At 40.5% G+C, this 22,354-nt stretch overlaps 1 protein-coding gene across 3 annotated transcripts in view; it reads left to right on the top strand.

The window, feature by feature from the left end:
• cacnb2a (calcium voltage-gated channel auxiliary subunit beta 2a) overlaps positions 1–22,354 on the top strand; it is a 71,109-nt gene that overhangs the window by 6,350 nt on the left and 42,405 nt on the right. Inside the window, exon 1 of one of the 3 annotated variants that reach the window (XM_087846204.1) lies at positions 4,710–4,904. The exons of the other annotated variants lie outside the window; for them this stretch is intronic. Coding sequence (XP_087702330.1) covers positions 4,857–4,904 — 48 coding nt within the window. The 5' untranslated portion in view covers positions 4,710–4,856. Of the gene's footprint in view, positions 1–4,709; positions 4,905–22,354 lie in introns of those variants that run through there. 3 annotated transcript variants of the gene reach the window in all.

Genomic DNA, 22,354 nt, shown 5'->3' with positions numbered 1-22,354 from the left:
AATTGAAGAATACATTCAATATAAGGAGCACCTGCTCAGGGGAGGATAATTTGCACGCGCGGGTGAGGTGCTGAAATGATATACAGTGAAAAATGGGATTCAGTGTTTAGTAGTTGAGACTGTGATTTGCATAACTCACAGAGCATTATGTCATAATTAACCTACTGCTGCTTCCCACACTTGTTATGTTTATGTAAATGGTTGCACCAAGCTTCCCACTTCCCCTCTGTGTTGTCCGCCTCCTTCTGGCTCTTTCACCTCTCCATGATGTCTCCCACTCCCGTAACTTTCCACAGTATATTGGTACAGTTTGACCTGCTCTGTCTGTAGAGATGGATTTGCAGATGAAAGTCTGTCTGAATGCATGTGGTGAACACATAAAAACCCATTCCCATTCACTCAGTGATTGCAACCATTTTCCTTCTCATCATTCTCTTTATTATTATTTCAGTCAGTGGAGAAAAGGAATGACGCAAAGAGCTCATTATGGTTCTGATCAAATCTGACAGCCTGTCTGTTTTCATGCCATGGATATGTTACATATGCACTGGTGGTATGGAGTGACTGCCATTGGAAATCTCAAAGGTCAATTGTAGCATTAACCCTGCAGACCTTTTCTGAACTTTAAGCAACAAATGTCAAGATTTTTCCAGTAGTAAATATTTCTGGAGAACAGTATGTAATGTCTGGCTTCAGACTGCAGTAACATTGGCCAGAGTAAAATACTGTACTTGAGTGAAAATCTGGAAACAAAAAAAGCAACTGTAAAGCACTACTGCGGCTCAGCTGTTGCAGCAGTGCCAGACTGCCATCTAGTGGACAAACACTGTTATTGGGGTTCTTCAACTTTGAGTGGAAATACATGGATACCCAAATATGGTTGCAAAACTGTAAGTGATGTAACAGTATGATTTTTATCTAATAATACTGACACTGAAACCACAAATGTGGAATTTATTGTTCAGTCTGTTGTTTTTCAGTAAGTGACAAGCGAAGGAAAAAAGAGAAAGGCGCATATTGTTATCACTACATCAAAGCATGCCCTGCTTTCACAGCTGACCTGAATCCTCCATGCATCCTCCGTACTCCTCATTCCTGCTGTGGTGCAATGAAGGATAAATTAATTTGGCAGTGAGCTGATCCATTAACCACCTAGTGGCCAAGGTCACAGCCCAGTTATTACGAGTGATCCTCATCCTCCACTCAAATAATATCTATCTAAATAGAAGGTACTGTATTAGATGAATCACGGATGAGAGAGAGAAAGATAAAAAGTTTTGCTGATCATGCAAATTAAGAGACTGTCATCATGTTTCAACGACTGGAGACTGCAGGCCATGACTGAAATTCATGAGAGTGCACATTTTTATAGATTTGCTTTAGCCTGTAAGTGCTTATTATTTTCATTATCAATCTTTCAGCCAGATTAAAGCTGTAATTGGCTGGTCTTTGAAAAATAAAAGGCCTAAAATGAAAGGTAGCATTGTTTAGGTGTGTTTTTCAGATGAATAATAAAAAAAAAACCAATAGTCATATCATTATCACAAAAGAAACATCCTCACAGTTGTGGCGTAAAACACAAGTGTCCCTTCTCTTTTTTTGTGCTTTAATCATAAGATGGATTCATTTAATTAGCTCCTTCTTATGCCTTGAAAGCTTGCTCTTACTGCCCCTATGATTGATTGAGGCTGTCTTCTGTGTAGTGATGCAGATCCGGGGGGAAGAATAGACACATCTCTCACTGTTACATTACTTTCATTATCACACAGTGAGTTCCTAGTACCTCACAGTGTACTCATGTAAAAGCAGAAACTGGTGCAGATTCTTGTGTAAAGTACCTCAAGTATGACTGCGAAGATGCATCCAGAGAGGCTGTAATGAACCCAAATTAAACTGGGAGTACTTCAATGTGGAGACCTGTTTCCCTGCAGTATTATCCATGACATCAGCAGCTGAGCGATTATTACCATTGAAGGGTGACAGCCTCTGACAGGCTAACTGATAGACATGATTCCCCTCTCACTGTAAGGTGCACAGCTCTGTGTTTATAATTGTGCCTTTCCATCACCGCAGACACATGTCAGCCTGTGAAATATTGGCAGTAAACTAAAAAGGCTTCAACGATAATAAAAGATCACGGCAGGTTTATGTTGTCAGACTTGAGGTGATGAATAGATACGTGTATATTATCACTGATGAGCACAAAGTTTCACAACAGGCCACACAGCATCAGTCCAGGGTGCATGGTTATTGTGTAGAGAAATACTCTTTCTAATAATGTTTTAATATAACACTAATAGACATAGATTATGGCACAGATACACAAAGGTGCTCTCAAGGTGCTTTATATTGTAGGGTAAAATCCCCATCTCAGATAACGCCCTGTGAGCAAGCACTTTGTGACCGTGGGAAAGAAAAAGTCACTTTTAACAGGAAGCAAACCTCTGGCAGAGCTAGGCTCAGAGAGGGCCAGACATCGGCTCTGTCTAGTTGGGGTTTGAGGGGAAAGAGAAAATAAGAAAAAGAGGATATTCATGAAAACAGATTACTGAACAGTTTATAAAAAGCCCTTTTTGACTGAATGCTCACTGATTATATTATAATGTGTCTTGTTTGTTCACACTGCACAAAATTGGCTGAATTAAAAAACCGAGTGAGGCAAGCTAATTAAAGTCTTACTAAGCATGCAGATCTGAGATTACTGACATTTTCATTTAATTCTCCGTGCTTGTGAGCGTATTACAGAAGACGTTGAAGCGATTATTTCATTAAAAAATTCCTCGCATTAACTTCCATGCACTTTCTTTAGGATCGGAAACTCTCCCTCAAATATCCCAAAATTAAAACTTGTTATGTTGACGTCCATTTTCTTTTTTACATTTCTCATCAATAAAATTTCAGCAAAAAAAAAAAAAAAAAAAATGACCCGGCTCTCATTTTAGCCCTGAAATGGCTGCAAAATACCCCATCTGTCTTTAGGTAAGTCTTTTAAAACCTCAGTTAAAGCCAAAGTGTTGGATAATAAATTATGGTACTTGACCTAATGCTTGATATTTTATTTTCGTAAGTAGTAGGCGCCTGGAAAATCACTTGTGATTCATGGAGACAGAAAACTGGGTTTGTTTTTATCTTGACGCAGCACTTTCTGACAGCAGAAATCATGTTGTTATTCTACTGACAAACTGCAGCCTGTCCCACCTCAGCCTGAGAGTAAGTGATGATGTCTTCAACATCAGAATCAGCTCTGCACAATATAAGAGTGGAGCAAACTAAAAAAGTTGAAGGTAGGTGACAATGGGGGAGGGATGCTTAAGCTCAGTTTATACATGTGCTCAGTGCTGTCCTTTATTATTAGCATGAAAGAAAAGCTCATTTGTTTTAGAGTCTGTTTGGCTCCTCACTTTTTAATAATCTGCTGATGCAAAAGCAAAGGCTTCCCGTTTAAAATAAAATGAAATTATGTATTTTGGCTGAAATTAGTGTTGCTTTTATTGGCTTTATTAGCTCCAGTTGTAAATCTGTATTTTCAGGGAATCTTTGCTGTCAGTGCTCATAAAACTATATTTGCGACCCCATTTTCAAAATACATTACTTTGATGATTTAACTGAAATCACTGCTGGAAAGGTTCAGAGTTAAAATCTATGTATCCAGCTGGCTTTGTTGCAAGTAGAGATGCAAAAGCACATCCACAGTCATGCTGTATAATTGAATATTACCCGTGACCCACCCCTCTCTACCACAGTTGTCCTGTGGCATGAAGCGGATTTGTGCATTTATGGCTGACACAGCATTTGCGATGGAGTAGTGAGGCCGGATGTCCTTCTGGACTCAATCACCTGAACCCAGTGGGAAAGGATAATAGTGGAGAGGAGGTGTGAGATGAGACGGGCGGGGAAAGAAACAAACACGCCAGCTCTGCAGTCACACAAAGCACTCCAGCATGACTGAATTGTGCGAGTGACTTCCCCCTGCACCACAGGCAGCGTTGTGCTGTTCCTCCGCTCACAGCATGAGACACACACTGTTTCTGTTACATTAAAAGCACAGTGCAGTCTCTTCAGCAACCAGTAGCTGTCTCAGTGCCTGTCCTCACACAGAGAAAGTAAAAAGGGTAATCCAGTGCAAATGAGGACTGAGTCATGGCACAAGAAGAAATAAAGAAAAGGAGTGGAGCATAAAAAGTCAAGATAGCCAGAGTGTGTGTGTCAAGCTTTTAAAAGCCGACTGAACCCTGGATGAATGAAGGAGGGGCAGGGAATATAGAGGATGTGTCGTCTATTAGGAAGCAAGGGACAGCGGTCAGTAAAGGACACTCAGAACTCCACCTCCTCCCTGTGCCAAGAAGGAACTTACGCGTGATAATGAGTGTGTCTAAATCCACTAGCAGCTGAACCAGTGTGCCAGCCTGCAACTGTACGTCTCAGCCACAGCACAGCAGCGCTGCAGAGGATTTGGCAGCACAGAGGCTCTGCCAGAGCGTGCACAGATTTTGGGGTGGGGTAAACTCAGATGGACACTCTGCTGCAACAGTCTGGAGATGGGTAGAAGAGGAGGAGGAGAGCAAGGAGTATTTGAATCTGACTTTTGAATCTCCAGAGTTTCTGAGTAAGGGGGCAGATAAGGTGCACACGTGAGGAGGGGTGGACAGAAGTAGGGGGCAGGTGTGGATACGACAGCCCTCTGCTCACTCTTCCATCAAGGATTCCCGCTGTCCTCGTTATCTGCTCTGCACCTTTTGGTGGTCCACAACCCTGTGGGCCAAGTCTGCAGGCATGGACCGAGGCTGAGTAGATGCTGCTGCCTGACAGGGAGTCTGTGAGACGGCCGTCAGTTCCTCCCCTCCCTGGTCCCCTTCATGCCGTGCTGTGGTCTGGGCCATCGCCGGAGAGCAGAGCTTCCATATGTGAGTTTGTGGCTTTGATGCTGATTTATCACACAGGATAGACTACATGTGATAGTGAGAGAGTAAGAGGCGATGAAGCCTACAGTTGCCAGCATATGTGCAAAGACTAATTGTTTCAGGATGAATAATTCAGAGGTTATTTGGCAGGTGTTTCCATGCATGCACAACTTTACTGAAAATGTCAGCGCTGCTTGAAACCAGTCTGAAGAGGCAGTGGATGCCTGCCAGCTTTTTCCCTCGATGTTGATCACTGTTGTCTGCTGCTGTAGATCTCTATCCAGAAACAATCCTGAGTGCTGCAGGATTTAACAGAAATATTTCAGTTGCCTGAACTGACCTGACAGTTTTCTGCAGAGCTCTGTTTTCACTCTGCATGCTGCCAGACATGATAAATGTTTTATTCCATATTTATTCCAGGGTTTGGAGAGAGAGCTGTGAGGTGGTAATGTTTTTGAATGCTGTGGGTTCACAATGCAGGCACATGCTCTGTTGACGGTTTGACTTTATTGGGTTTTGCTTGTTTATTTCTTGCATCTTTTATGTGCTAGTGTCTGCAATCAGAAGCTCATTACAACGAGTCTACTGTGGCTGTTCAGCTTAATGAAATGCAGTGAGATGAAAATGTGGGTGTTTTTCTTCTAATAGCTATGACTTCAAGATGGAAAATTTGATGACACATGCATTTATTTCTCTACTGTCCTGTGCATTCTTAATTTTGTCAGTCAGCCTCAGTGGGTTTTTGTGCACTCCTTTATGTGCAGCACAAAGAAAGGGAATGTCTTCTGCTTTTTGCAGTCTCCAGTGAACTGTTCGTCAATAGAGAAATGTAAAAATGAATCATGTTTTCCCTCTTCCACAATTCCCCAGTACTGCAGAAAAAGACAAGCATTGCATTTTGCCACTAGATGGCCACATTTCACTTTTGAGTCTTCCACTCAAACACATACTGTACATGCAGATCTATCTTTTATGCACAGAGAGAAAATGCCTCACCGCCATTAAAGCCCAAAGATAAAGTTTTCATGAGGTAGACTTTTTTTATATAATTATCTAAAATGAGTTATGAAGTCATCTACAGATCTGAGATGGTAACTTGTTCGCCTCTGGGACAAAATGTCCTGAGCACAAAAAAAACGTCAGAATGACGAAAACTGTGACATCTAAGCTCATAAACGTCTTAACGGCAGTGTGAAGTCATCCTTGATTTTTTTTACAAGAGTAAATATTCAATCTTCAGACAGCAACAGTCAACTATACCCATGTGCTAATCAAAAATGGCATTTTTGAAGATTTGCTTCTTTGTGTCATGTGAAAGTAAACTTCATATGTGGGTTTCCAAATGTTGGGCAGGCAAGGTTTACACTTTTTAGACAATGAGTAATACATTTATTGGAAAAAAAATTATACGCAATTACATAATTGTTTGTTTTATCCCAATTTAGCATGAAAGTAAACCTGAAGTTTCATGTGAACACGGGCTGCCAGAGCAGCTGTAAGATTGTGGTGGTGAAATATATAATAATAGTACACTAAATGTTACAGACTTGACTTAAACTGAGACAACAAAAACATGTGTCAGTAGAATATTTAAAAATATTTTTTTACTTTAAATTTGTGCTTAATTTAAAATGTCCAAAAGAAAAGAGAAACCTGTATCAGTGCTCTAAAGGAACTCTTGATGAGTACATAAATAAATTAGTATCACCCAGTTGTTCCAAAAAAGAACTCATGGGTTCATAATTCATTATGTGATACTTTGAGCAGCAAGTAATACACCAGTTGTGTCCTCTAAATTCTGCCAGAAGCAGCCTTCTCTCATTCAGAGAGCCCTTTGAAAAGAGTCCAAGGCATTTGGGCCCATTATGGCATTGTCTGTCTTGAAATGCTTCTCAACTGGAACAACAACATTATCGCAGATATTATAGAGAAGGAAAAAATGCCAGTGTGATCCTGTGCACATAGCTCTAGTTTGGTTACGCAGTCTGGTTTTGTGTGACATGTGCTGCAGTAGGCTGGATCAACATTTACTGTACAACTGAGTAAGCTTTAATTTAACTGATGAGTGGATTAGTGTAGGACCAGCTGTGGAAACGCCACACCGGAGCATCTAAGCCCCATGTGTGAGGTGTTTGCATGAAAACAAACCATTCGCTGTGGTGGAATATCACTGGCAGCATGTGTTTGTGTTTAATGACTGTGCACAAAGTAAGCATGGGGAAATTAATATAATGAGTAGAGTTTTTGGCAGAGGGCGGTGCAGCGCTGAACTTTAGTGGACCCTAGCTGCCGTGACACGCCACTCTTTCTATGACACTCCTCTCACATGTTTCCAATATGGAGCACCAAACCGCCGTTTTACGTCTGAAATGGGGCGGAACACAATTCTGCTCTCGATGGAATGTGGAGCACGGAGACCTGACCGGATGGGACTCCATCTGACAGAGTGAATAGCCAGCCTCAGACACTCCTCACGGAAACTCAGTTAATTGAAGACAGCAGGGCCTACTCCATTCCACCTTTTGTTTTCTAGGCCTTCTTGCTTGCATGATGCAGCACCAGTAGCTAGTGACATCTGAGGAAACCAACCTGAGCTCTTTTCCTGCAGTAGAAATGCTGATAAACTCTTTAATGGTACATGTGAAACAATGTAGCACAGTTTCTTTTCTATAGTCAATGTATCGTGAGGCGCATCCAGGTGTGTTTCGAGATCGGGATTTGGTGGGAATATTAATGCATTATTCATCTGCCAAAAAAAGTTATCAATGAATTTGCTGTATCTTAGTTTGCATCTACTCACTCCCCAGCCATCAGGATAACAAAGAGAAAACGGATCACTTTTACATGTGGAGAAAAAACAAAACTACCTACTGTATCTGGACAGATAATCTGACAGTATAACAGATAACATAAAAGATGGGCGTAGCCTTTATGACCGCCTCTGTGTTTTGACGCCAGATGTGACAACCAAGTGCTTGATCTGAAACTGCCTACTTCCTGGCTAATGATTTTGGATTAACAAGTTATTAGCCGGTTAGCATGTCTTGAATTATCCTCCTTTGTGAAATCTTAAAATTACCATAATTTACAAAAAGGACTTCATGTTCTACTTGACAAGATTTAAAACTAGCGACTGAGCACATAAGGTCAGAAAAGTCTTTGCTGAGGTAACGGAGAGAGGAAGAAAGGAAGCTGTCAAGTCGCCCCCTGGTGTACTTTATAAAAAAATGCAGGTTTAAGACACGTGTGCGTTTTTCGACCTGGATGCAACGTCCATCTGGAAGACCATTTGATGGATTATGTAAATATGTATAAGGAGGCAAGGTATGCTAGCAGAGGGGTGATACAACTCACAACTAGACTGTTTAAACGTGCCTTTGTCTGATGCTATAGTAAGAAGTGACCACATGTCAGATGACATAGAGGCTGTTTTGTGCCTGGACACAAAATATACACAGTGGACACTGACCTAATTGTTATTGACAGCTCTCTGAGGCTATGCAGCAGTGCTGTGAGCTACCTGCTAACTTTAGCATGGTACCAAGTTAACAGAAACACTGCTAATATGGTGTGGTTTTTGATGCTTAATGACTTAAATGGCCATATTAGTACCATCATGTTATTATTTGATTTGGGCACAAAACACAAATGGCTGATGTGGTTGTCATGTTATACTGTCATAAGACAGATGTTTGGACGTAAATAACAAAATAGTGATGAAAATTCATCCTGCTGGGACTTGTCTGCTGTTCATAAAATAGTCCTTGAGAGATTTAAAAGAAAACAAACATGGACCTCACGGTGGGAAAAGAGGAAACATCAGGGATCATAAATTTCAGGAGTAGCCATGTTTTTAACATTTTGTCCTGGCTTATTCAAGAGATGTAGCTATGTAGCAGGTAAGTAAAAACTTTGAGCTGTTAGGTGGACTAAAGAAACCAGACAGAGAATGAGAAAATACTGGAATATTCTCAGACAAAGGTATTTTTTTTCCAGAAACAATTGAGTTTGTGTGTTCTTGTGGTGAGTGAGCTGAGCTCCCATAACAAAAGGGTGACCTGGAATTCCCAGTTTTCCAGGCATCGGGATGGACGCCCAGATAGGAGTGCCGAGCCATCGCAGACTAAATTGGAGCAGGGTTTCCTTGGCAGCAATTATGCGTTTTCTCACTTATCCAGAGAATATGGAAATGTCCGGGAACTGAGCCGTTAATTGGCCACAGAGGCTCTGAAGAATGTCTTGGATTTAGGTGGATTTTTTTTTACTGTGTTTACGTCACAGCTGGACTGGAAAGTGTGATCTATACACTATCTGTGGAAGCCTATGAAGAGTATAGCTCCAGCCCGGAAACACTGATGTCAGTGACACAGTGCGCATTGACCCCGTTTAAGTTACAGCTGGCAGTCTGAGTTTTAAAACTCTCAGTGGTCTGGAAATAGTGAGGTCATGGGTAAGGAGATGCTTCTCCCATCCTACAAAATGTACTGATTCCTCATTAATCTTCCTAATATGTCTACAATAAATCATCACTGTCACAACCTGGCTCAAAAGTATGTGACGAGAGGGAGGCCAACTAGGGTCTTAAATGACGCCAAATGTGTAATTAGAGAAATTAAGAAACAATACAATAGGGCATATCTGTCAACGGGTCAGTACCTTTGTAGTGTCAGTGATGAATGAGTGTGAATATAAAAGATCAAAGAATAAACGGGGCTGTCAGTCAGCCAACCAGGTTATGGTCTGCTTTATATTCTCCTGAGCTCAGCCCATTCATGTGTGTTGCATCAGGAAACTCATGCAGCTTATTCACTGTGTGTAGGGCATCGATCAACTAGGGTGTAGCAAAATGCTGCACACTGTTTTCAGGTTTGATTCCTCTGTTCAGCTCCACGGATCAGTTTCCTGGAAGAACTGAAAGACAGAGCCAACGAGGAAAGGACAGCAAAGCAGGCATCCAGCATGAGGCCATCAAACTGCAAGCTGGGCTTGTTTGTCTGCTTGCCTTATTCAAGTCACTCTGATATTTTAAGAACTGACTATAAGATCTGTGGTTCTGGCTTGTAAAAAGGCCACATAAAAAAGCTGTGGGGAAAATCCTGAGGAAAGCAGGAAGACCTGTACCAAATTTCATGCCGATACCTCCAGTAAGAGCCTGGCAATCAGTGCGTATAAAACTTAACCTCATTATGATAAAGTGTCGAAATTATACTGGGAAAGTTTTGAAATATGGTTTCTGAGAGTCTCAGAAACACAACTTCTTTGCCTGTTTGCTGCTTTCTAACCAATTGAGATGAATGCATATGAAATCATTGCCAAACTTAAAAGAGACCTGTAAATGTGAGGACTTTGCAGGCACTGCAATATATTTAAGTGCATAGTGTTTTACCAGTGGTGTTCTTGGTGAGTGTAGTCCAAGTTGACTTCAGATAATCAACAAGCTCCTCTGTCTATTATTTAGTCCCCGACGTCCTCTGACAGCTCTTTGGTCTCAAGGTGGTGGTGAAGAGGTTGAAATGGAACAAACTAATTCTGTGGACAGGTGGGCCTTAGACACTTAACGGGTTGAGGTCAGGAGTCTGTAACTGATTGGCTGTCAATAGGCGGGAGCCAAATTTATGGTTAAACTGTATCGTATCAAATACTTATTTCAATCAATGCCAAGAAAAATGACTTTTACTCCTTATGTAATATGTTTTTCTGGATATTCTTTCTTTCTGCATTAAAATAAAACTTCCATAAAAATGAGTGACTGTTCATTTCTTTGGAAGTGAGCAATTTTACAAATTTAGCAGGGGATCAGATATATTTCCCCCAGTGCCTTCACTTAATCTCTTATCTTTACTTTTCAGTTTGCTTCTAACATACCTTTTGATGACTGTACTTTATGTAATTTTCTTCTACTAACGGCCCACAGATATTATGAAATCATGCACATCGTGCTGACATAAGAGTGCTAGTAGAGTCGTTTGCTCAGCTCACACCCATTAAATTGGCACCTCTGATAGAAAGGGCACCCAGGCCAAACTGAGCATCACTTAAAACAGGAGCAGATGTTCTTTGAGGCCAATTAACAGGAGAGAGATGCAGACAACCTTGTGCACCAGAGGAGGGCTGCTGGCCCATATGGATACTAGAGACAGTTAATTAGAGTGGCAGATGTTAAAAATGGACCAGGAGCCGAGTAAAGCAAGAGTTTTCACTATATGTTTGTAATTTTGTGGTTGGCATTGATTATTTTAATGAGCTGGTCTCACCGGTAGCCAAGATTTTCCACATTAAAGTAACAAGATAGTAGAAGTACAAATTTAAAAAGATGGCCTCACTTACGTGAAGTGTTCGTGTATAGAGCTGCTATGATTAGCCAATTAATTGCTCTGTCAATCAAAGGAAAGTTTACCGACGTGTTTGTTTGCCAAACATCCTTCAGCTACAACCTCTCGCAGGTAACAGGGTTTTTTTTAGCCACAAAAGATTGTGGCAGAGAAATCAAGTAAAAAAAATTAAAAGCTTCCATCAAGCTATAACTGAAGAAAGAGCACATCTCAGATAAATTTTGAAGACTGTTAATAAAAGACTCACAGAACACCCTTCCCTTATAAAAGCTGCAAGCTGTTTTGGCACCTTTTTAAATTCCTTTTCAAACACTAGTTGTTCTGCTTGTTTATGTGCGGTCTGTAGACTTTTCTGCCACTGCTGATCCAGAGATCCGCCGCTGCTCTGTGGCTCAATTTTACCCAAATGCAGCCACTCAAATCAGCACTTACAGCCTCAGAACTCTTCACTGATCTTTTATGAGTAGTCCGGATCAACTTGAACAAACAGACTGCGAAAAGTGTGGAGAGGAGATGTTGGTGATATTTTGCAGAGGAAGCTACAAAGGTAAGCATTTAGAGGCTTGATCAGAGAGCAGTGGAGCCACTTACTTAAGAGATTAAATGGAGAGTTACCGAGCATTTTCTTACTGTCTGTCATGCTATTTATCTCTTAGCAAAGTGGTACCATGACAACAGGTGCCAGCTGGGTGAGAAGATGTACTCCAGAGATTGAGGAAGAGATGGAGGATGCTAGAGAGCAAGGAAGGAGACTGGCTCTAGGTAGGTGGCAAAGAGCAGGGATGAAACAACTAAAACAAAGCACGATAATAAAAGGAGAGGTACCTACAGCAGATGAAGATGAGGTCAGTCACTTTAAGTTTTGCTCCGGTGCTCCCGCTTATTTACTGCCTGATATCTGTACATGCCAGTGACCTGCCAGTCAGGGCTCTCCTCCAAAGACTCAGTATGTTCATCCTAATACTTCTATAAGCTCACCCTGGGGAGCTGGCCACAAAGATCTGATTGGGCGCGTGCTGTGGCTCAGCAGGGCGGGGTTAAACCTGCTGGGATGTTTCATATTCATACTCGGCTCAAATACATAACCAGTCCATCAGGTCACTGTGTGCTGTGAGGAGGAAAACACTTTTGAGTTTTGCTGGATATTTCTGGACTTTTCTAGTTTTGTAACGTAGCCTGAAAAAAAAACAAACTTGAAAACTCTGCGCGTGGCGTGCTCTGATGCCCTGACAGATGCTGGATTCAGTCAGAGCAAGCGTTTCGGGCTCGCGGGTTTGCAGGGCACATGATGACCAATGGCTGAGCGCGACGTGCCCCCGGCCATCACCCCTGATCCCGCACAGACCTCCCCACGCAACAGGCTGCGGGGCTAAAATCTGCTGAGGAGGGGGCTCCTCTCGCCACGTTACTGGCCTTCCTCTCGTTGCCATGATCAAACAAACCAAGAATAAAAATGTCTCATGGGTAAGTGAGGTGTGCTCCTGTAGAGTGTGCTCCTCTTCTCTTGAAGTGCTCTGTCATGTGTGTTTTCTACTCTGTATTCTGTGGCATTTGCAAAACAGCTGAAAGCAATGTAACATTTTGCATCACTATTGATATGATTTTGTGGTTTAACAGATTATGCAGAGGCTATTACAGTGTGTTTTCATTGATTTTTTTTTATGCTGCTGTACTCGGTGGCTATTCCAAACTGAGGCTTAGAGATTTAGGTATTATATAACTACAAGCTACTACATACCCACTTTATGAAATCTGGTTATCAGTCTGCCAACTCTGCCTCTGCCAGGAAGTACGCCAGATGTTGATGGGTTGAATTTCTAGTTGATGGCAGTTCAAGTTGAACTCTCCATGAAAGGTGCATTCTTCTTGTTTTGTTTTGGTTTTTTTTAATAAAACAGCAGATGAACTGGCACCTTTTGTTAAGATGTCATAGTTTGCTTGTTTTTTCTAATGTGTGTGAGTTTGATATCTGAGTCTTTGCCAGTGCAGACGGATCAGGGCAGATTAGAATGAGAGTGACTTTGCGAGGATGAAATCAGCTACTTGGGAAAACGGGGGTGGGGCAGGGAGGAGAGAGTTGGGGACGGAGGTATGTTTACTATCAAATCTACTTTCTTTCTGTCTGTGGACATTTTTCTCTTTCTCATTCTGCAGACATACGACCTGCCAGAAACTCACACAGCCTCCTTTTACACATTTTATGATCTCTCTTGCTGCTGAAGTTCTTCTAAGTCAGGTGCAAGTGACACCATAATAGTGCAAGGAGCCCGGGGCTTATTTCTCCTTCTTATACACCATATGTTGAGCTGTCCTAAACAAGCGTTCATGTTTTACCCTGTGAATGTTTTGCATTTCTGTCAAGTATATCGTACATGTGCACATGTGCATGAATCGAGATGTGCTTATGTGTTTTCCTCCGGAGGGAAACGCTGCTCTACTTTCCCTCAACCTACCCATATGGCAAATATGTCATGCTGCTGCTTTCTACAGCCCAGCTCTCTGTCCTCACTCTGACTGAGCCTGACTTTTTCTACACAAACAGAGCTGGAAAGTTGATTACTTTAAAACACTTTAAAGTCTGCTGAACTAGTAAAGAGGCTAAGGAGAAAAGACATGCACTTAAGCATTGTCTTTGTTTAGTTTGTGTTTTTATGGCTGATGATATCAAAGGGACAGTTCACCCTAAAATCCAGTTTACATATTTTTTCACTTGGCAGTAGTGCTGTTAGCTGTTTCTATCTACATGATTTTGGTATAAATCGTCCAGTTTTGAAAATATCTGCTCTTAAATTGGTTACCTCTCTTACATATAATTGAATTGCAGTGTCTTTCAAGAAATCAAGACACAGTTAGTTTAAAAAACAACAACAATAAAAACATGGCCAGTAGGAACTATTTTTGTTCTACAGAGCTTCCCACCATCCATATCTGTAATAAGAGACTCATGTTGGTGGAAGTTTGACAGGCTATAAACATTAATTGTGTCCTACCTCAGTTGAGCTAGCTGTGGGTTTGTGTGTGTTTGTAGACAAAAGAAAGAATGTGTGATTTCTGTATTGGGCTTGTAGTTAGCAAAGGAAATCTCTTGCAAATGAAAAGTGCTTTATCTTTTGACAATTAATTAATTCACCACATTTCATGGAAGTCGGCTACAAGAATTTAAGAGTTCCTGCATTTAAGTGCATAGTTTAATCTGACAGTGGTACAAAAGATGACGTCAAAACCAGACAATCATAGAAATATTAAATGGAGTTTCATCCATTTGTTTTCATGTCAGGTTACATTTTTATCCAATGCCGACATCAGAAAAAATATTAGCAATCCGAGCTCATGACAAGAAATTGAAGATAAGCTCTTTCTGGGATAGTGGCGCGGCTGCCCCTCTGTTGGTCTTCCTTGGTCTCTTGTGTTCTGAGGGAGTCTTGATCTCCTCCATACCTGCTTCATGCCCTGGAGGACGGGGCTGTGGCTCCCCACACCCTCTAGCAGATCATTACATGAAGGAACCTTTTAAAAACAAGCGCGCTCATGCTCACAGGTGTACACACGGGTGCTCACACACACAAACGACACCCTTTTTGGCTCCTACCTCAAAGCACACTGTGCGCTGTCGATCTTACGTGCTGCACAATAATGTTTAATATTTAGTATTTACTGTTATATTCCCATATATCATCGTGATGTTGTTTATTATGTTGCTCTTTTTTTTCTTCTGCTTGTTTTCTCTTCTTTCTTTCTCAACAGGTGATCCAGGTGATTGATATATCTTTTTTTTGTCTGCTTATTTTGTTGGTTTTTGTTTTTTGCCCTTTATCCCCGTCCCTCTTCCCCACTGTTTTTCTTTCCCTCTTTCTTTCTCCCCTTTCTTTTCCCCAGTCAAGTCTGTCCCGTATTTAGCAAGTGAAAATAAAATAAAATAAACAATAAAAGGTGAATCAAATAGACCATTACGGCAAGGCTGGGATGGTCCATTTGGTAAAGTAAATCCATTGGGCATCTGTCTTCGCCTTTAGACAATAATTCTGATGGCAAAAGAGCCAAATGGGACAGGCAAAAAAAAAAAGAAAAAAAAGAAATTGAAGATAAGACGTTTTCTGTGTAGAAGGAAAAATGTTTAAAGTTACAACATTAATTAAGACTATTGCAAACACACCAAAGTATAAGGTCTGCTTCCTTTGTGTTATTAACTAAGTTGTCACAGAAACAGCAGTATATTACTGTGATCCTAGTCAGGGCTGGGGTTGTTTTTCATTATAGTGGAAATTGTAATATGAGTAAACATAAAGTGGTTAAAAATGATTTACAGCCTAAATCTAGCCACCAGCTGTTGCCCAAGTGCTGGATCAACAGACAAACGATGGCCCTGCAGCCAGAAGAACAACAACTTTGCCATATGAACTAAAAGCTGGCTTTGCCTTTGTTCCCTCTCCACACCCATAATTCAACTGACAATATTGCAAAACTGCTTACACATACATCAATTTGGTATTCATTTTATTCAAAAACTCTTGACCTGCCTGATGCAATTGCAGCACCTCTGCAGTGCACTGATCCCAAGTATCTCCTTGTCTATGCAATAAGCCTAATGACTTTGAGGGCCACATTTATAATCAGAGGGGTGGGCAGTGTCAGGCGGATTAGGACTCCAGATGGTGCTGTTACTGCCTGACTGTCTGTCTGGCAACGAATGTACAGCTGCAGGAGGTCACATGTTTTTACTACAGCGGTAAGCTCTGCCTCTACAGCCGAGACGCACAGCATCACAGACTCCTGACTGTCACCTCTAACAGCTGATACAGTGTTTCTGGGGTTTTAAGGTACGCTTTGAGTGCAGTGGGTGTGTTTTCAGTCTGCCTTATATAGCACTGCAAAGTTTAGTGGACCATGCAACAGATGTCATGCTATCAAATCAAAGCTTAATGCCTGGTCTGGGAAAGAAAAACACTTCAGAGCTAACCATGACACCGCAGAGGTTAAACACTCCACCGTGTGTGTCCGTCCACTCATGCCCAGGTCACTGTGTGGGTTTGATCTGCCTTAGAGAGACTCTCCAGCTAGCTTCACTCCACATGAGGGATAACACTTGCTGTTGGAAGAGCTCTCAAGTATGCTCATCTCATTTCCTCTCCTAGATATCACCTCAGCAGTGACACCGGTTGCATTTAAGAGCAACTCCCCAGGAAGCACAGCAGTCAGTGTTATCCCTTTTGACTGAAGCAGAGAGGTTGGCTTTTTTTTTTATGCCAGGCGTCAGCTGCTTGCACCCCTGGGTCATGGTACTCTGAACAAAAACCAGGGGATTTGCATAATTCATTACAGTCGCTGTGGAGCGGAGAGGCGACACAGGTGTCCCGGGCATTGTGGGAGAACGAGCATGTCTAAGAAGCCAAAGGTAAAAAGGAAAAAAAAGAAAATTACATACAACCTGTTCTTGAACCTGTTCTTGTTTCTGTGTAATCAGCAGCTTACTTCTCTCCTCAGAGCTTGTACTATTAGTTGTAGCACTGGATTGTTTTTCTCAAAGCTTTTTTTTATTGCTAGTGTTTTTTCTGTTTGTAGTGCTCGCTGCTTCCAGGTTTGTTTGTGATGACGTCGACAGTCTGCCGTACTGTATATCCTGTCTGTGAGGTCTGTTATCATGGGCCTATACTGCTGGAATTCCATGCAATATACATTAAGTGAAGCTTAGTTTTTAATCATGTGTTGTTGTGGGACTGTGTCTTGTATAAAGCCACTGATGCGCAGAAGGCGTCGCTGCAGGTGAAAGGCAAGCTGCAGGGTCATCTTTCTCTTCACATGTGAAGAGAACTCCAGCTGGTCCAGTGAAAGAGTCAAACAGCTAAATACTTTGTGGCAGGCTCTTTCTTTTATAGTGCAGAACCATTTACCCTGCGTTATTTTATATATATGGCAGTGTCGCTAAAGCTTTTGTCTTGTGAGTCCTCATAATTCTTTCCCTGCTTGTGGCAGATTTTGATTGTTTTGTTTTGTTTTGTTTTGTTTAGTTCATGAATTTTTAGAAGCAGTAAACAAAGTTGTATTGTGCTGTTAGATTATATGATTTTTTTATATCATTGTAAAATGACTAAAAAGTGAATGTCTTTGTAAATCTTTGACTAATGTAGATGAAAATGCTAAGAACATTTTTTTATTTACATTACATATTTACATATTTACATTTATTGGAATTTTTCTGTCAGGTGAGAAATGATGAGTCAAGGTAGCACAAATAAATATTGCAAAGGTCATGCACTTAAACGCGCACGAGTGGGAAATCACTCGTAAAACCTTTGCCCCAGATCATGTGTCGTGTGCTGTAAAACATCAGTAATGTAGTAGAATAAAACTTTTTTATTAACAAACAACAACAAAAAAATAAAAATTCTGCACACACATAATATATTTCTAAATGTTTAGATTGTAGTTTACTCCACAATCTACCACAAAGTCAGGTAAATTTGCAACGCTATATGATAAATTAACATAATATTATAAAATAGACCAGTACAGATTTTATTTTAGTATTTTGGATAGCAAAAAGCAAAACATAGAGGAAGTAGGATAATGACTCCTGTGGGCTGGAGCCTTCCTCTTCCCACAGTGACTTCAAGCGACCAGATCTTCACAGTTTCTAACCATGTTTCATGTCAGTCATTTCTTCTGCTCTAAATCCTGGATTGGTTGAACGGCCAAAGCAGATTTAAATCTCCTTACTGAGTGAAGCAATCATTACAAAGTGAGTCAGGGGATCAAGTGGACATAAGCAATAACCCCTGTGGGTGTTATTATGTGGAAGGTGGATTGTCATCCCTCCAGAATAAGGATGCACTCTACATAGAGAAAGATTGAATGGCACAAGGGACAATTGCCTTACAGCAAGACGCAGGTCTGCACAAAAGTGGATGAGACTACGTTGTATACGTGTGCTGTGACAGGAAACTAAACTCATTGCGGTGTGTTCAGAGGCATGGGTCTGTAACAAACCCAAATACAGTTTTTATAATCACAACCACTCAACACTTCCCCCCAGCTCTGTGGAGCTTTTTAGTGCCTTTGTGCTCTATTTCTTTTTTAATTCACTCTCATTGCTTTCATAGTGTGAGATTATTCCCAGTTGTTCTTCTCAGGGGGGAAAAAAGGAACAAACAACTTATGGCAGACAGTGTTAGTGATTAGATATTTTCCAGCCAACTATTATACTCATTGTATGAAATATACTAGTTGTAAAAAGGTCAACTAGTCTAAAGGATAGAAAACACTTTACATTCAAACTATTTTGTGTGTATTTTGTATGAAATTATTAATCACATCCCTTATTAATCAAATCATGTTTCAAATGTTGCTGAAATGTACAGCACATGACGACAGGTGTAACATTGCAAAGATTAGTTTGCAGAACTTAGCTAATCTTAGCAGTGCTGGCAGCAGTAGTCCTGGTTTCTTCCAGGCTAATTTCCACACCATGGTGCAGAATGTGGTTACACCTGGCTTCATTTGTTTGGTTATTCTAGTTTATTCAGTCAGAGCCCACATGGCGCAGCTGTCTGCCAGGGCTGCAGCGCCGATTAGTGGCAGGTGGCACTGTAACATCTTTTGAACTGGTAATTGTCATTGTAGATGAATAAAAGAAGCTGTTGCTGTTTTTGGTGCCAAATAGCAAGGGCAGGAATGAATCGCACACATTCCTCTTAGTGACTAGCTGACGTGCTCAGCGGAGTCTTTCTCTCAGGAGCTGGTAGACAAAAACTGAACTACAAAACAAAGCTGTCTTATTACACACGTGACACAGAAAAAAAACTTCAAATGAATGATTGTTTTGCTCCTTATCTAGTAAATATATATTTAACGACAGCTCCATGTCAGGACTGTTTCAGTTATCTCTCTTTGGCCAAAAGTTTAATGTAAGTCAAGAAATCAATATAAGTCAGTGTCTTAAGTGAGCTCGTATGTGAACTGAATTACCAGCTCTCAGGCCATACATTTAACTGATTAAAAACGACTGGGCCCAGGCTCTGTGCCAGAACCATTTGGAGTGATGAAAGTGTTTCTCTGTCTTTGTCCATCTTGTGCCATCAGTGGATCATACAACTACTGCATTTGATACTTATGAAAATGTGTTTGCACACACAGTGTGAGTGCATCATCCTCTTCTTGTGTGTTCCTGACCTACACATGACTTTATTGGTCAGAGCAGTACCGATTTGATGACTGAAGAGTTTTTCCTATGAGTCCATGTGGAACAGCCGATGCGTTGATGTGTTCAGCAAGCGTGAAGTGAGTCAGCTTAGCACCACACACTGCACTGCAGCCGCCAGAAGTTGTACATTGTTGTTGAGTACAGTAATAAATGCCAGCGCTTCGGACTTCATCAAGTGTTTGCTTCCCTTAGCTGTTCACAAACTCTGAGCTCATGATCTTCATTCCCTTTGGCGTGCTTGACAAGCTTCCTTTGTCTCCTCGGACTAAACACATCTTGGGACGGGTAAGATGGAGTCAACTTTTCAGTAAAGGCTTTGCGATTTCTTTGCTTTCTTTCTTTGGAAATTTCCTGTTCTGTTTTATGATTATTTTATTTTAAGAACAGATGAGAAGTGTAAGTGGTGTGGGCGCAGGTTCAATGCTATTCTTAGGTTTGGTACACATGCTAGCGGGATGCCCTTTGGTGATGTGGGGGAAGCAGCAGTCAAACTGTCGAGATGCTCCGAGAGGCAACAGGAAGCAGAACAGCTGTGGCTTCTGTCTCTCTTTCTCATCCGTCTCTTTTTCTTTCTCCATTATTTTTCTCCATGTATCTCTCTCTCGTTCCCCCTCCTCTTCGTTCTCTCACCATCTGTAATTAGAGATGGTCCCTGGGCTCAAGTGGCCCTGCATGTACTGTAGCTAGGTAACATCAGTCAGATGTTGGCTGCAGGCCCTGTGGGTTTTATTAGACGCGAATCACAGTCACGGGATGGATTCTCCAGCTTCATCTGGAAATTTTGCATCGGGATGCTATTCCACCTTAATCCTTTATACTCATTTTTATCTGGTGTAAACAGTAACTTTTGTTTTGTTATTTTGTTATTAAAAGTATCAGCACTTTATATTTTCTCAAAAACCTGTCTTTCAGTTTGATAAAAATAAGCCAAAACTTTCAAATCTGTGCTTTATTACAATAGATTTGTAAATGTCTTCATCCATGTTATTTATAAATGTAAAGCTATAGCAAGCAGAAATTATCTATGCCACTTTACGCCCAAAGATAACAAACAAAGCATTTTTGCTGTTCAGTTATTAAGATGTCATAGCTTGTTTACAGAAACCAAACTGACAATACTGTAATTTCTTGATAAGGATTCATTTGTAGGTATTCTATGAAACATTAGGAGGTTACCACTTGCATGTATTAAATTAAAGAAATTAACCCAAAAAAAGATATAATGTCTTAATTAGTGAATTTTAGGAGTACTGGGGGTAGACAGCAAGTAGTTGCTCCCTCTTTTTAAGATTATGTGTTTAAACTAAGACCCAGGTTGCCTGTAGTTTGCTTGAAAGACACCAACTTGTCTGCAAACACTTGCAAACTGCTCTCAGAGCGGTAGATGAACTGTGAAAAGTGTGACACAAAGAAGAAGCAGAAGTTTGCCTTCAAAATAAAAGTTGCAGATTTTGAAACGTGTTGTCTGCAATGATGAAGCGCAAGTTTTACTAGCCCTAGGCTACTATTGTAACGAGTGTTTGCAGACAAGTCAAGTTTATTTCTATAGCACATTTAAGAACAACAGCTTTGGACAAAGAGCTGTACATCTAATATAATCAAATAACATAAAAAAAATAGGACAAAATGACGGTTTACGAAAATCATTCTTATTGCAGTTTTCAAGCAGCTTAAAGTGTCTAATGTTGCCGAGGTCCTGATGAAGAAATAGGTTGTTCCAGAGTTTTGGAGCAGCACAGATATCTTCTGTGCTTTAAACTAGATTTAAAGATCATTTGCTCAGCAGACCTCAGTGATCTAGGGGGGAATGCGCAAACTTAAAAGATCAGAGGTGTAAAATTGTGCCAACCTCTGGAATGCATTCAAGGCATTAAATAAACTCAATTCAAGAACTGATTGGCAGTCAGTGCAAGGATGCTAATATAGATGATATGTAGTCTTGCTTGCGTATGCCAAGTTATGAAGCGTGCCGCAGCATTTAGGACCAGCTGCGGTTGGCTAAGCAGCTGAACCTGAATAAAAACTATTGCAGTAGTCAAATCGAGGCCTACCCATATGGAAAAGAAATAGTAAAAACTTATATGACTTAACTCATGAAAGTGGCCACTTTCATGAGTAAATCATACAAGGCTTACATGATTTACTCATGAAAGTGGCCACTTTCTCATTACTTTCATATATTGTTTTAGTAAGTATCCAAAACATACAAGTTTCATTATATAATTTTTCAAAGGATCTTATATCTGGTTTTACTCTTGTATGCTTTTCATACAAGTTTCACACAAGACAGATACAAACTTTATAAGATTTATATATATCTTTTCCATATGGGTAAGTTGATCCGATTCTGGCTCCAGCTTTATATTTTTTATACAGACACAGGACTGATATCAAGCTTTTCATCTAACTTGGGACAAAAAAGTTATAAACACATTGATTTTATTTCTGTCTAACAAATCAGCTAAAAAAACAAAACAAATGTATAACTTTATAAAAATGTGTTTATTTACTTTATGTGAAAATATCTAATCAAAGATTTGGCAAAATAGTGAGTTTTTTACTTATAGGTACATTACTGTAGTTCCACACGAGTACTGAATTTGGATCCAAAACCTTTAAAATTCAAGCATTTGACTACATGTGAATTTATGCAATAACTGCTGATTGTCTCAAGACGTTGCAGGATCATCTGAGTACAGTAAATATGTTCTTGTGAAAGTAGGGTAAGAAAATCAAATTAAATTAAATGGTAGATTTTTTTGTACAGGGATTTTTTTATAGACAAAAGGATTCATTTAGCAGTTCTTGAAAGCCTCTTGGAGAGTTTCATTTATATAATAGCATTCTTGGCAGGGCAGTCGCCCTTAGGAGGGGCCTGTCTGACATTTCCTCAGTGATCTAATTGTAGTGTATTTTAGCCCATT

This window comes from Neolamprologus brichardi, chromosome 9 (assembly GCF_056152115.1).
Source record: "Neolamprologus brichardi isolate AB-2024 chromosome 9, ASM5615211v1, whole genome shotgun sequence".
Classification (NCBI taxonomy): domain Eukaryota; kingdom Metazoa; phylum Chordata; class Actinopteri; order Cichliformes; family Cichlidae; genus Neolamprologus; species Neolamprologus brichardi.
Note: the sequence above shows the minus strand (reverse complement) of the source record. Positions and strands in the feature narration are given on the sequence as shown.